Source organism: Engraulis encrasicolus, chromosome 18 (assembly GCF_034702125.1).
Source record: "Engraulis encrasicolus isolate BLACKSEA-1 chromosome 18, IST_EnEncr_1.0, whole genome shotgun sequence".
Lineage (NCBI taxonomy): Eukaryota > Metazoa > Chordata > Actinopteri > Clupeiformes > Engraulidae > Engraulis > Engraulis encrasicolus.
The window spans coordinates 25,538,452-25,553,807 of NC_085874.1; the positions used below are offsets into that span (position 1 = coordinate 25,538,452).

The 15,356-nt window shown below is 42.3% G+C and overlaps 1 protein-coding gene across 1 annotated transcript; it reads right to left on the reverse strand.

The window, feature by feature from the left end:
• Positions 1–1,477: 1,477 nt before the first annotated feature.
• On the reverse strand, positions 1,478–14,381 carry stxbp6l (syntaxin binding protein 6 (amisyn), like). Its single transcript, XM_063223324.1, has 8 exons — positions 14,128–14,381; positions 13,491–13,651; positions 12,509–12,639; positions 10,806–10,892; positions 9,856–10,093; positions 8,739–8,900; positions 5,735–5,922; positions 1,478–3,056 (listed from the first exon to the last, which is right to left on the reverse strand). Exons 2-8 carry the CDS (start codon positions 13,642–13,644, stop codon positions 3,036–3,038), a joined length of 981 nt encoding a protein of 326 aa, XP_063079394.1. The 5' UTR covers positions 13,645–13,651; positions 14,128–14,381; the 3' UTR covers positions 1,478–3,035.
• Positions 14,382–15,356: the final 975 nt, after the last annotated feature.

The following is a 15,356-nucleotide window of genomic DNA, read 5'->3' on the forward strand; positions in this document are numbered from 1 at the left end:
AGAGAGCCCCCCAGTGTCTGGAGAAAGTAATTACAGCTCAGCCATGTTAATGTAAGTTAAGTGATATGTGGTGCAGTGTCGTGCGAACAGACAGACAGACAGACAGACAGACAGACGGACAGCGGATGAGTCCCATTTACATTTATTTTTGTGTTAACATGTTTAGTGGTGACAAAAGAAAAAACACAGATAACATAGAATGCAAGAGTGTTGCCAAGCAACCACTGCAGTCAGGGACAGGCAGGACCAAAAGGGTCCACTGTGAATGAATCACACCACCACCACCAGCCCATCTAATCAGTGATGGGCATCCAGGATTTAGAAGCTACAATCCAGTGCCACATTCCAAATTACTTTCATTCTACCTGTGCAGTTCAGTTGCACCTAGTAATACAGTGTTTCCAAACCTTTTTTGTCCCGTGTACCCGCGAAGACAATATGTCGTGATGAGAACCCCGTCCACCACCCCCGTCCACCCCACCCCTCTTCCTCCATCCCAACGTGACTACACTCCATGTATTTGTTATTATTACATTTTTCCGCGTACCCCCTGTGGTGTGCCCCCTGTGGTTGCGTACCGCTAGTGGTACACCTACCCCTGGTTGGGACAGATCAAGCAAGGTCAATTGGAAGTTATGGCACTTGGATTGTTGCTTCTGAATCCAGGACGCCCACCACTCAACCAGCCAATCAATTAACAACTGGAATTAGCCACTAGCTAATCTGCCAGATTTGGTCACTTTTGGTCAAGCAAAAACACATGCAATACCACACATATGGAACAAACAGGGTTGGTGAACATTACACGGTATACGTACTTGTACATTACAGACGGACAAGTTGTCAGCACAAGACGAAACATATATATACAGTACACACCCATTCAGCGACTGTGCAGTGACTGGTCCACACAGAATAAAGGACATACAGTAAACAAGTGATTCAGACATTCGTTCAGTGCACCATCTGCAACAGAGAGCACGAGCAGGCTTCTCTCAAACCATTGGAGAGGCTAAGCCACCAGCAACAGCTGGGTACTCTCTGGCAGACGAATTACTGCACACGCGCACACACACACACACACACACACACACACACACACACACACACACACACACACACACTGAACAGACATTCACATAGGGTCAAACGAAACGTATACATTGTGCAGTGCTAGAAGGTTAAAAACACTGAAGTGACAAAGACTGCTTATAGGTTTCCATCTCAGCTCACATTTACGACGCACACATTTATTTGTTTTCCACCTGGTTAGCTCTCCTCTTCCTTACAGTTGTGTACACATAGACATACTGTAAACTGTAAACATCAACTCGAATGACCTACGTGCGTGCTACAGCTGTCCTCTCTACTGAAATGGGACCCACATCTAAAAGCCAAATGTAGTATTCACATCACGGACGATTCGCATCATATGAACAGATGTTAAAAAATACAATTTTGTAAAAAAAACAAAAAAACAAAAAAAAAACGTTTTTTTTTTTTTTAAAGCATAGGCACATGATGATTGTGTGAGTACAATGCTTTTGTAGGATGAGCAAGCACCAGTGACATACCAAAAACAGCTCCCTAAGTGTACCGTGTACAGACATAAAATGAACTCCATCTACACATGCGGCAAAGAGCCCATATGTTAGAAAAATCTCACAAAGCTGTTATGATGAGGCAGTCCATTCAGGGCTGGACTGGGGGAGAAATAGGGCCCGGGCATTTTTGACTTAAAGGGCCCCCTCATAATTAGCGGTGCAGAACTGAATCACCGGTGGACCCCGCACCCTTGTGGGCCCCTATTTTCAGAAATGTTAAAAAAAAAAAAAAAAAGAAATTGGGAGGAAATGCCCGCTATGCCAGATGGCCAGTCCAGCCCTGAGTCCATTTATGTGCAGTCAGTGCGCTGTAAAAGGCCCGGCTTCACACGGAAACGACAGCTGTGAGAAAGGAGACGTTCAAAGCATTTGGGTCTTTGCATCTAGCTGAATAAATGGAAGGCACTGGGGAAATCATTTGGAGTAAAGAGAGAGGATAATCACAGTAGTGTTGCACGCACACCACTTGTTTCAGTGTAAATCCCAAAATAGCACCAACAAATTCAAAATACGCGTCAGGTTAACTAACTAATACCACTCCCATTTCTTTTTCATCCTTGAATCAAAGTCTTCACACAGCAGCATAAAACACCAACTCAATAACCTCTAATCCAATGCATACAATAGATTACAGCTCTCCCTTCTGTTTATCGTTCTGTATATTACAAATGGCAGTTAAACATTAACGATTTCAATATAACACAGTGCTTGCATTATCTCATGTCTCTTGTAAACAAAGTAAACAACAATCTTTCCGTTTAAGTGAATGCTTTGACCAATCAAGCTTGCATTATGTTGGCATTCAGACTTTAAGGGTTGTCCCGCAAGGCATATTGTTTTTCAAGCAGACATAAAATTCATGAGCTTCTTAAAAGCCCATGAAAATTCCTTTAAAAGATCATTAAAATGCGCTGATGACTTCAGCAAGATAGACAGATCGCCAGCAACTAGGCCGCCTGAAAAGGCATTCTAATTTAGACACATTGTGGCTCGTTGGCTCCATCTAGTGTCCGTCTATGCGCCTAGTGCCAAAACAATGAGTCATGTGACCAGCCCCCCTGTCAGTTCTGGCCAGCTGGGTGGAAGTCATGATGCTTTTGGCCTGGGGATGACGGAGCCACTCTTGTCATCTGTGCTGTGGCTACAGGCGACAGTTTGTGTGCACTGCTTCAGTTGAAACGAAGAGGAGCAGTCCGTGACATGGCCTGTTGGCAGCCATGGCCAACGACAAGAAAATAAAAAAATAAAAAAAGAGGAAATAAAAAGCAAAAGCACAGCAGAGCACAGCCAATTGTCAGCCAGCGTTAGTGATATTATGGAGGTGAATGACAAGGTGTGAATTTTACATGAATTTCTACAGAGAGACGATGGCCAGCTCGTCTATTTGCAGACCCCTCCTCCCTCATCCTCTCCTCTGTCGGCAGCTGTACTTCAACTGTATTTCAGAGCCAACTACGTAGAAAGGGAAGGGATGGATTAGAAAGGAAATATGGATTAGAACGTAGTCATTGAATCTGTCGTCTTTACAAATCATTTTTTGTAAAAAAGTGGCATTTTGTAAAAAAGTGGCATTTCTTTTTAAAAATAGTATTACAATTAACGATATTCTATTATATCCCAAATATAGAAGACTATATGAGAATAGGGTATTTTACATAGCTGTACAGCTTCAGAATTATACAATTACAAAAAAAACATATTAAAACCTAGTAATGTGGGCTGGGAAAAAATGCATGATGGGAAAATAATGTCCCCTTCATAGGACAACCACGGAGCAGATGCTAGCTACTTAACTCCAGGTTGAAAGGCCTGATGTGTCAATTAGGGAGACAAATTGCCTAATGATTAGACAATAAAACTCCAATTGACCGAGTAACATGCAGTTCTAAAGGCCTGTGTTGAGTGGTGGGGTGACATTGAAATGATACAGGAGGGGAGTACATTTCCATAATAGAGGGGCAATTGAGTGTTTAATTCGGATGTGATGAGAGAGCTAAACTCATGAACACTCAATTCACAATTCAAAAGGTTCACATACACTCCAGACTAGATAAGCAATGGATATTATGGTGGAATAAAAAAATAAAAATAACAATGCTTTCTTACTTTACTGGCTAATTCTTATTTTGTGCAGCATTTTATCAGTAACCAGATTTTGAACTATGGGTACTGATACTACTAGTTTAGTTGTGAGTTCATGAACCTGGAAACTCAAAAGTTTTATTGCAGAAATATCATCTATGGGCCTAAGGGATGGAATTTTAAATATATTGCATAAGGTAATAAGGTAAATATAAGGTAAGACTACTACAGGTGAATAGGCTAAAAAACTTAAATCAAAGATATCACTATGAAACGTCCTCAGTTGATTACTGATAATGAGAGAGGAAAAAACATGTATTGGATATTTTTTATATTTTGATTTTAAGATGTGGTCAAGATGGCTATGGCCTGTAGATGACATTTCTGCAATAAAACGTTAGGGTACTCAACATTTCTGGGTTCAGTATAGGGCCTATGGGGATCACGACTAAACAAATGTGTACAAAAAACCCCACAAAAAATACAGAAAGAATGTGGTGGCCTGGTGAGCAAGACTGCTCCCTCACCGACTGTGCCATCTATGGTAAAGAACGTAAAAAAACACTTTTAGTGATAAGACAAAGAAAAGGCAAAAGAAAGACAGAAGGGAGCCAGAATTATATTGGTGTGACAAGGGTTAGGCAAGGCAGTGAAAGTGATTGCCCCTCTTGACGGTGCAAATTATTATTTTTTTTAAATATTTTTGTAGGGCATTTTTTGTAGGGCCTGTATTTGATAGGACAGTTGGAGATGGTGACAGGAACAGTGTTAATTTTGTCAGCTTTTTTTGATTTAGTCGTAGTCTTAGTCACAATGACGAAAATCAATTTTAGTCTTAGTCATATTTTAGTCATTGCCTTCCCAATTTAGTCTTAGTCTTAGTCTAAATGACGAAAATCAATTTTAGTCTTAGTCAATTTTTAGTCATTTTCGTCATTTTAGTCAACACTGTACATTACAGAACTTCTCCACACACTTTTAACATATATCATTGACTGTAGAGAATAAACCCTCTCAGCACACTGCTTCTCTCTTTAACATATATCACACTGTACAGAATAAAACCTCTTCACACACTGGTTCTCTTTTTCTCTATTTTATTTAATACCAGTGTTAATTTCGTCAGCTTTTTAAAATTTAGTCTTAGTCTTAGTCACAATGACGAAAATCAATTTTAGTCTTAGTCATATTTTAGTCATTGCCTTCCCAATTTAGTCTTAGTCTTAGTCTAAATGACGAAAATCAAAAAAGGGCATTGACGAAATATTTTAGTCATAGTCATGGTTGACGAAATTAACACTGGGCAGGAAGCGAGTGGGAGAAAGAGATGGAGGAGGATCGGCAAATGACCCAGACCGGAATCGAACCCGGGTCGCTAGTATAGCAAATTTTAGAGTGATGGTGGCGTCACAAGGGAATAGGGAGCAAGTGTGCCTGTAAGACGGTGACAGTCTTAGAGGGTGGCAGCATTGTGATGACGGGCAAGGGAGTGAGTGTGCCCCTTTCGACGGTGCGGGTTTTAGAGGGTGATAGTGGTGTGTGGTGAGGGGCAAGGGGGTGGGGGAACGCCAGCCCCCCTCTAGAAGGTGCAGGTTTTAGAGAGTGATACGTAGTGGTGTGATGTGGGGCAAGGGGCAAGGGGTGGCGAACGCGAGTGCCTCTCTTTACGGTATGGGTTTTAGAGAGTGATAGTGTTGTGGTGATGGGCAAGGGGGGACGCGAGAGCCTCTCTAGAAGGTGCGGGTCCTGACCTTGAGAACCACAGTTTTAGAGGGTGGTAGTAGTGGTGTGGTGAGGGGCAAGGGAGCGAGTGTGCCCCTCTGGACGGTGTGGGTTTTAGAGAGTGATAGTGGTGTGGTGACGGGCAAGGGGGCCCTCTAGACTGCAGATCAGGGACTGCAGATGGAAATTAGCTTGTAAGCTATAATCTGGTGCAGGTAATCTCTTTACTTCTTGCAACTAATGTACTTAGCACATGGTCCCTGTTAAATAAACCAAACAAATTAAACAAAATAAACTAAACTAAACTAGAAGGTGTGAGTCCTGACCTTGTGGGCGGCGCCGGAGAAGAGCCTGGCGCTGTCCATCATGTGGGCCGTCCTGTCGTCTGCGCGCAGCAGCTTGTCCCCGCGCTCCCCCAGCGCCACGCTCGCCCGACGCACAGCCTTCTTCATGCTGCCGCTGCCACCACCCCGGGATGGCCGCGCAGGGGACAGTGACCTCGATTTGACCCCAGCTGAGTGTGTTTGTGAGAGAGAGAGAGAGAGAGAGAGAGAGAGAGAGAGAGAGAGAGAGAGAGAGAGAGCGCGAGCGCGCGCGCGCGAGAGAGCGCCCGCGAGAGAGAGATAGAGAGAGAGAGCACGCGCGCGCGAGAGAGAGAGAGAGAGAGAGAGAGAGAGAGAGAGAGAGAGAGAGAGAGAGAGTGTGCGGGAAGGGGAGAAGAGGGAAAAGACTCAATTTAAAAACACTTACAAGGTTGTTAAGCTCTAATTAACAAGACATAAACTGTATCTTTCTTATCCTTTTTTTCTTCTTGGAAGTCGCTTTGGTCAAAGGCGTCCGCTGAATGCTATGTAATCCTGCCCCCCGATCAGTAAGATGATGTCTATACTACTGGTGGAGTTTCTCACTAACATCAACAGTTTTTCCTCCACTCTTTTCCTGGTTGTATTTTATCTATTTATTTGAATTGTTTATTGCTGTTGATTGTGCCGTTTTCTTCTGGTATCAAAAAATCATTTTGTTTTTACAATAACAATAAACAAATATTTTTTTCCCAATTTTTCCCCATTCCAGAAGAAGTCATCTCAACATATTAATAATACTGTATTGTTGTGCTCTCTTCACAGGGGCCACTGCAGCAGTATCGATTTCCTTTCCACTATCTTCCATCACTGTCTGTGCGGTACAAATTCCACCCGCTCGGTTAAAGAGATGGCGAGCGTGTGAAGGATGACAGACTAGATGGTGTCATTTTTAACCTGTCAGACTATATACGCCCCCAACAGTACTGGAGGAGGATCACCTGCAGCAGCTTCCCTATAGGACCAGTGGCTGCAGTAGCACAGCACACGCACACGCACACGCACACACACACTACATTGCATTGGGAAGAAGCTTTTTTTAACCAAAGCAACCAGTAGTTTTATGCATACAAAAATGTGCACACCGCACACACGCATGGCATGGATGCACTCACCCTTCCTGTCTCACTCCTAGCCAAAAAAAACTCTCTCTCTCTCTCTCTCTCTCTCTCTCTCTCTCTCTCTCTCTCTCTCTCTCTCTCTCTCTCTCTCTCTCTCTCTCTCTCTCTCTCTCTCTCTCTCTCTCTCATCCTGCTGGAGCCTAGTACCACCACCCTCCTGGTCATCACTCAGTTCCCCCTTTTGTGAAGCGAGGGAGCGTGGTGCCACAGCACGAGGCTCGTCTCCTCTCGTCTCGTATCGTCTCAGCTCCTCTTCTGGCACCCTAAAGGGCAGCCTTTGTACACCAATGCCCTCCGCCGCCGCCCTCCCCTGCCCCCCTTTCTCGGCCAGAACAAAGTGTCCCTGTGATGAGGTCGCTCCCACCAACTAACCCCAAAAATAAGGGTCTCATTCTCCCTCACCACCGGTCAGTGCCACCACCACCACCGCCGTCGCCATCCCCAGCGCCACAGAGATCCATCAGCACCCTCGGCAATAACAAATGACTACCTTGCAATGAACAAATGAATACCTTGCAACAAATGACTACCTTATCTGATCTGGATGTGAAATTCACATTTGTCCCATACTAGATGAGGCAATGTGATTTTGTGGTAACATAGGTGGAATAAACATTCATATATGTTAACTTTACTGGCTAATTACCATTTTGTGTCAGATACCAACTGTTTATCAGCAATTAGATCTTAAAACTATAGATAGGCACTCCTGACATTTTCAAATATTAGGTCCAACCAACCAAACCCCCCAAAAAACAGGGCCCGATTCTCCCTCACCACTGGTCACTGGCACTACCACCACCAGCGCCGCAGAGATCAATCAGCACCCAGACAATAACAAATGACTACCACGGAAACCATCAGCCCTCTCAGACCTAACAGACTTTCCCTCCACCTTAAATCACAAGACGTTCAGCGTTAAGAAAAAATAATGTTTTTTTTCTTCCCTCTACTATGAAATTGATCATGACGACTGCCCAGTGTGGTGAGTGTGGAGGTGAGTAAGTAAGTAAGTATGTCCTCTATTATGCCACAATGGGGAAATTCAAGTGTTGCAGCAGTAAACATACATACATCGTGCAAGAACAGACGACATACATACAAACACGGGACCAGGAAGTTAAAAATATATAAAGGGGATATACAAATGGAAATGTTATAAAAAAATAGAAATATTTCTATCCGAATAAATACATGGAGTAAATGGTCTAAATATGGGCAGAGAATGGCCAAGAAGTGAAGTTAATGGGGACGCCGTGGCTCAGCGGGCTAAGGTGCCATACTATTATACCAAGTTCATTATATCGGGTTCGATTGTGACCCAAGGTCATTTCCTGGTCCTTCCCCATCTCTCTCTCTCCACTCGTTTCCTATTTTTTCCACTCGTTTCCTGTCTCATCTCCTGTTTATCCTCCAGTCATAATAAAGGAAAACAAAAAAAGGAAAAAATGTCTTTTAAAAAGATTTTACTCTCTACATTTCTCTTCATTCTCTATACATGTCCTTTACCTCCTCCCCTATCTTCATCTCTTTGTCCTTCTGTGTACCTCTCTATCTGCCTCTTTCTTCAGCCATCTCTCACTAATCTTTATGACTCCCTCTCTTCCCACTCTATACATGGGTTTTCATTTTTTGTTTTCCCCTGGCTGTGCGACCCTGGCTGTGTACAACTCAACCTCTGATTGTTGGAAACCACTGTCGGTCAAAAAAAATTGCTCACGTGGTTGGCTGCCAGTGTCTTGCCCCTCACAACACTGTGTTTATAAACAAAACAAAAAAACATATATTTCTGTCCATTTCTACATCCACCCCCCCCCTCTCTCTCAGGTGAGGAGACTGTATCTTACCTGATTTTGCAGCTGGCTTTGCGACTGGCTTTGCCGCTGGCTTTGCGGCTGGCTTTGCTTGGCCAGGGGCAGGGCGACGTTTTGGTGGGGGCAGCATGGAGCTTTTCACGCGGTTCAGGAAGATCTTGCATCGGTAGATCACCATGTTCATTGTGCAGGCGTCTTTGAGTTACAAAGAAACACAAACAGAAAGAAATCTGATTCTCAGAGGAAGAGATCTGAATCCTTTTTCTCCATAAAAAAGAACAAAGCTCATCAAATCAGTTAAAGCACAACAAGCTGTTTTTTGTCTTTGCAGGCTGGAAGAGGACCTCCCAATTGTGATCACATGCCATAGAGTTCAGCCAAGTGAACTTAATGAACCACAATTACGATACATTTTATGGTCAAAACAAGTTTTTTTTTTAATGTTGCTCTAAATCTTGAATGTTATTATTAGGGATATGTACAGTATTTTTGTAGAGAAAGTGCGCTCAACTCCGAAAAGTTTCTTACAAGGTCTTTGGGTGCGAGCAAACAGCAAAGTTCATATTAGTAAAAAAGCCGCACTCCCGTTTCTTGCCGTTTTAATACTGGGCTAGCATGGCAGACAGACAGACGTTTGGGCCTAAGCCTTCTTCAGCGTCTTTACAGAGGATGTAGGCAAGGTGGTTTTTAAAAAGATCAGTCATGACGTCAGCTAATTGCCACGTAAGCCGTGGGAAACAAAATATACACATGTGAATCATAAAGAAAATAACAATGAATGGAGACACCACACCATGCGTGACAAAAAAAATAAAATAATAATAGCGTTTTGCATACATGTGTCATTACATCACAACCGACTCAAATAAAGCAATTCAATTCCAATTCCTCATTTAGGCCACCAGGGTGGACCGTCTGGAGGCTTAGGCCGAAATATCTGTCTCTCTGGCATGCTAACTCAGTATTAAAACTGCAAGAAACTGATCCGGGAGTGCAGCTTTTTTACTAATTATTAAGGATATGTAGAAATTCCATAACCTTTGTGGAACACTGTATACTACACACACACAGACACAAACACACACACACACACACACAAACACACACACACACACACACACACACACACACACACACACACACCCCTTACCTTCCATCAGCTTGGACTGGCAGTTGATGAACTTGGTGCGTGGCACTGTGGGCCCCTTTTTGCGGGTGGGGGCTGGGGCTGGGGCTGGGGCAGCAGGTTTCTGGGGCAGTGGGTCCTTGCTGGCCTCCCCTGGCTTAGCCTTGGCCTGAGTCTGTGCCTGGGTCTGTGTCTGAGTCTGTGCCTGAGTCTGCTGGGCATCCTGGACCTTCCAGTGGTTCTGGCAGGCGTGGTACAGCACCTGGATCAAGTCAAGTCAATTTAACATCGATGAGTGATAATGATGGACCAGTGATAAACCAGTAGCAATTAGTGATAGAGTATAAATAACAATATAGCATTTGACATTGAACATTTAACATATAGGGGATGGAATAGAAGACATAATAATAACAATAATAAAATAATATTAAAATACAGAATAAGGATGTTCATGAAGGTTGGAGCATACTTCACCCAAACAGTTTATTTCTCTTCTTTCAGGGTGCTGACCAAAATAATGTATAAAAATGAAAATAGGAAGGATGAATGAATGAATGAATGAATTTATTTAGTCTATTAGATGTTTAAAAAAAAACAATGTATTGTAACAGTAACCATACATTAAAAGGAGTAAATAGACAGGGATGTACATAAAAAGTCCCAAGACTTATTTCCATTGTGGTCCCTGAGGAAAGGTTTGACCATGCATCAACTTTGTTATTTTTTATTACACAGACACGAATGGAGGAAGGCAGAAGGCTGAAGGCCGTAAAAATAAAAAAAAGGTGAGGGGGCACTGTGCAAGATTTTTAGTTGTTTATTTCCAGAATTCATGCTGCCCATTCACAAATGTTACCTTTTTCATGAATACTTACCATCACCATCAAATTCTAAGTATTCATTATGACTGCCATAAAAAAGCTAATGTATGGTGCCACCTTTTCCTTCCTATTACTCTTATTTTACAGCACCTGGATGAACATGCACTTCTCCGCGTCCGTAGCGGCCATCCACTGGTCAAAGGAGCGGTCGAAGAGCAGGTCAAACTCTGGGCAGTCCTGAGGGGGCGTGGATGAGATTGAAGTGGGTCAGAAATGCAGCAGAATGATTCATAACAGTTCATGAAGGTTGGAGCAGTCTTTTACTAGAATAATAAAAGAAAGTCAATGCCTGGTTCGACCTTCTCTTACATATTTTATATCAGTTGAATGAACAATACCTTGAAGCAGATATTGTTGTAAATGATGCTGTCCAAAGTGCTTGGCCATTTTGTCGAAAAGAACCCAAGACAATTCTGTTTCACTTAATAATTAAAATAAGAGAACTTTTAGGAGCTCAGCCCACAGCAGCAAAGACATACTGTAGGCACTTATGCAAGGAAAAAAACTCCTCATGCATATTTCTCATTGAAAAAAGACACATTGTGAAAACACATGTTTCAAAGGACTACATTGGTATCAAGATGAGCTCATTGAGATTATTTAAAACGAATAAAAAACTTCTGGTGCCTTGCCACTGTCTGTACAAGTTCCAGCATTATAAGTTTAATTACATTCTTCAATTAGGTCATCCTTCATCACATGCAGCAGTGATTTTAATTATGGAACAGCAATGCCGAAGTTCTATTGCATTCTCCTCTGCTATCCACCCATCACTGATGGAAACTTGCAAAAGTTACATACTCTGTATCTTCCCATTCCCTGTGCATAGTACTACCAAACATCTTCTATTATAGCAAGATACTTCAAGCCCATGCAAAATTCCTGGATCCATGTGATGTCAGGTGAACACCCCTTTAGGAGACCTTCGGTTAGGAGACCTTTGGAATCTTATGGTTGACAATGAATGGAGCTCCATTGGCACTGTAGATGACATCTCATGCAAGCCGGCACCAAACACCACAAAAAGAGAAGAAGAGGGAGGGGACAACTTGAGCACACTCCATTGCATTGGGTGGGCGGAGTTTGAAGCATCTTTCTCTAATAGATGATCGTTGGTACTACAGTCAGTGCAGTATGAGGAAATAAAGAGGGTTGGAGGACAGACATATATGAATTCATTTCATTGACCCCTATACATTACATTACATTACATTACATTACATTACGTTGCATTTGGCAGACGCTTTTTAACCAAAGCGACTTACAATTGAGAGAGACAGAGAGAGAGAAATGGACAGATATAGAGTAAGAAAAGAGGGAGCCATAAAGATGATCATAATCAATAATCATAATCAACATCACTAGCAGATACAAAGTGCACAGGAAATACTGTATTGCCCCTTATACGTGTGTGTATGGGTGTGAGTCTCACTTTGTGTGTGTGTGTGTGTGTGTGTGTGTGTGTGTGTGTGTGTGTGTGTGTGTGTGTGTGTCAGAGAGAGAGAGAGGCAGAGACAGAGAGAGAGAGAGAGAGAGAGAGAGAGAGAGAGAGAGAGAGAGAGAGAGAGAGAGAGAGAGAGAGAGAGAGAGAGAGAGAGATTATTATCAATGTCTTATTTAAATGTGTCAGTTAAACTGCACATGGTTTGAGTTTGAGACTGGTCAAACGCAATTTCAAACTTCTGTGCTAACCCTGTTACATAGATTTTTGACAATAAAGTACACTTGACTTGACTTGAATTGGCTTTATTGCCCCTACATGTGTGATGTGCATATGTGTGTGTGTGTCTCACTTTATTGGGGTTGATGCCATTGACCTGTCGGAGCTGGTCCACATTCCACTGTGACCTCTTGATGAGTTGAGGGGATCCCTCAAACTGCTTCACCTTTGTGATGAAGAGCTGCACCGGAGCCTTGTTGGTCGCTGAGAGAGCAGAGAGAAACACAATACTGATTAATGCTGTGTAGTGCAGTGAAGTGTAGTGTGTGTGTGTGTGTGTGTGTGTAAGTAGCTGCATGATAATCTCTAGAGAGACATTAAAAATGTTTTTTCTTTTTTTTCTTTGCAATTCAATGTTATTTTATTTGACAGTTATTTAAGTTGTGATAGGCCACCGCTCATCTGTTTAGATGGTGAAGGATTCAGTAGAAATTTCTGTATAAAAAGAAGACAATCCGCACACTTCAGGTCTATTTTTGTGCAAAGAAGCTTTACTTGACTTGCAAGCTTTCGGTCCTACTGACAGTTGACAGTTATTAAAAAAAGTCTCATCACCTTCACCAAGCCCCACATATACTGTAATCCGAACCTTAACAAAACAGCATTTCAACAAAAAAAACTACTACTACCAGTCAGATCAGCTTGTCATCTATACACCCATCTATTGTACTACTACCCACTTTCAGTTTTAGTAGAGTAGAGAAGTACATGAAATAACAGAAAGCCCACCAAGGAAACTCCAACTTCCACTGTAATTGTAACACAGAACTCCACAGCACACAATGCACACAATGAAATTGCATTTATGCCTAACCTGTGCAAAAGGGCAGCCCCCAATGGTGCCTCAAGGGAGCAGTACGGCGGGAGGGTACCTCGGTCATGGAGGAGGATGGGGGAAAGCACTGGTTAATTACTCCCCCCATCAACATGTCGGGTCGGGTGTCGAACAGGCAACCTTTGGGCTACAAGTCTGACGCTCTAACCGCTTACCCATTATTTCCCTAAAAATACAATGTATATCCACAAAACACTGGCAAGGCTGGATCCATTATTACCTGATAAGCATATAAATGTTTTGTACTTGGCCTCCCGACCAGAAGAGAGAAAGGTGAGCCTTCTCTTGTTTCTCCGTTTGGCTTCAATGGCGACCAGCAGTTTGTGATCACAGGGGGCAAAGATCTCTCTGTTGATGTTGGACTGGATACTCATGTTTGGACTGTGAAGAGTAACATCCAACATCATCAAAATAACTTCAAAGGGGTAGCCTACTGGTGTGCAGAAATGCATGACAGGTGTTTATAGCCTACCATAGCACATATGTAGACTATTCAAACCCTTCTACTAAATATCGAATATTTTCCCCATCCACATTGAGAGAGATGTCTTCTTCAAAACATAACCATACAGGCCTAAAATTGGGCAAACAGTCATTAGCCTACAATACAATGTCTTACCAATATGTTATTATTTAGGGTGCACATGAATTCCACCTGGTTCCCCCACTTACTAAAACAAAATGAGCCATGAGCATGAATGTAAAAAACCCTTAGGCCTATTATTAGTCTTTTCGTGAAAACAGACACCAGACTATTAACATAGACCTACAGGGGCAGACTGTAGATGTGACATATTCAAACAACTGTCAGAACTATTAAGTTTTCACAAGGTTGAAAAAAATGGGTGAGCTCTTACCTGTTTTTCGTGTAGAATTCCACAACTGGAAAACGGATGTTACTTTTGTTTTTGTTAATTTAGCCTACTTGTGGGTCTAATAGATTTTGTATTTTATTATTTCAATGTAAGTTTTTGTTCGTTTGTAGATTGATCAAGCCATTTTACACGAAAAGCACGATTGTTAGACTGCAGGTTATTCTGAACCCCAAAAACGCACCCGCTTCTACTGAAGAGTTTGTTAGTTGTCAGAGCTGCCATTCGTTGGCTCAATCCTACTTGTAGTCACGTGGGTGACAAACGATGAGTTTGTCGCCCTGGGTTAACCCCGATGGACACTGAGTGCGCGTTGACACACACATTTTGTCATTGTCCTAAACTTGACACAGAAGCGCCTTTTACTAAAGTCGGTCTCGTATTTATACTGACGTGTATTTAACAAAACGGCGTTATTTACAGTCCTGGAACGCGCAAGACAGTTAATTTGAAGTGGGCGATTTGTTACTGTCATGACTCATGTAGGCTAGTGGTTCTGCTGATCACCTGACGTGGAGATGAAGATCATTTCAACAACAACAACAACAACAAAAAAAAAAGAAAGAAAGAAAGAAAATCATGAAACATTCATTTATTTACATAATACCATCAAAAAAAGTTAAATTAGATTATAGATAAATTGCCCACATAGGCTATTAAACTATCTAAAGTAGCCTATTTATTTAATTATGTGTTATTTGTTTAGGCTTCCAGCTCATATCTGAAAAAAACGTGCAATTAGGCCTAGTATTTTTTTTAATGCTGATTGCTGAAAACTGGCTGTTTGTCACAGGAATTATGGAAACCCAGATTACCTGTCAGTTTTTTCGGTTGCTGAGTCTTCTTGTCCCTTGTCTATTGTCCCTGAAATTCCTCTTGGTAACATCCCATAGATATGACTCTCGGGATTTAGGTCTGGTGAGTTACTTAGAATGCCATGGTAATTTATGGGGTATGACCAAGAGGGAAATTAGGGTCACCAGATCCAAAAGCAAAAACAGCTGACAGCAAAGCGTCAAGGATACAGTAGGCCTATCTGGGCTCAGAGGCGTTTCTAGGGTAATGTGGGGCCCCAAGTGAAAATTCAAAAGAATGGACATTTGAAACAAAATTGCCACTACCGTAGTAAAGTGTGAACTGTTAATCGCTATACAGGGGCTTGGGGGCCCCAAGCAGCTGCCTGCCTAGCCTGGTGACAAGATGCGACTCTGTCA

Bases quoted from the DNA above. Each gene is read 5' to 3' on its own strand.
- stxbp6l (XM_063223324.1), bottom strand. From the start codon at position 13,644: ATGAGTATCCAGTCCAACATCAACAGAGAGATCTTTGCCCCCTGTGAT. The intron at 8,901-9,855 runs GTAAGGGGTGTG...TGTAACTCAAAG, and splicing joins CCAGTCCAAGCTGATGGAAG to ACGCCTGCACAATGAACATG. The intron at 5,923-8,738 runs GTAAGATACAGT...AAACACACTCAG, and splicing joins AAAGCCAGCTGCAAAATCAG to CTGGGGTCAAATCGAGGTCA.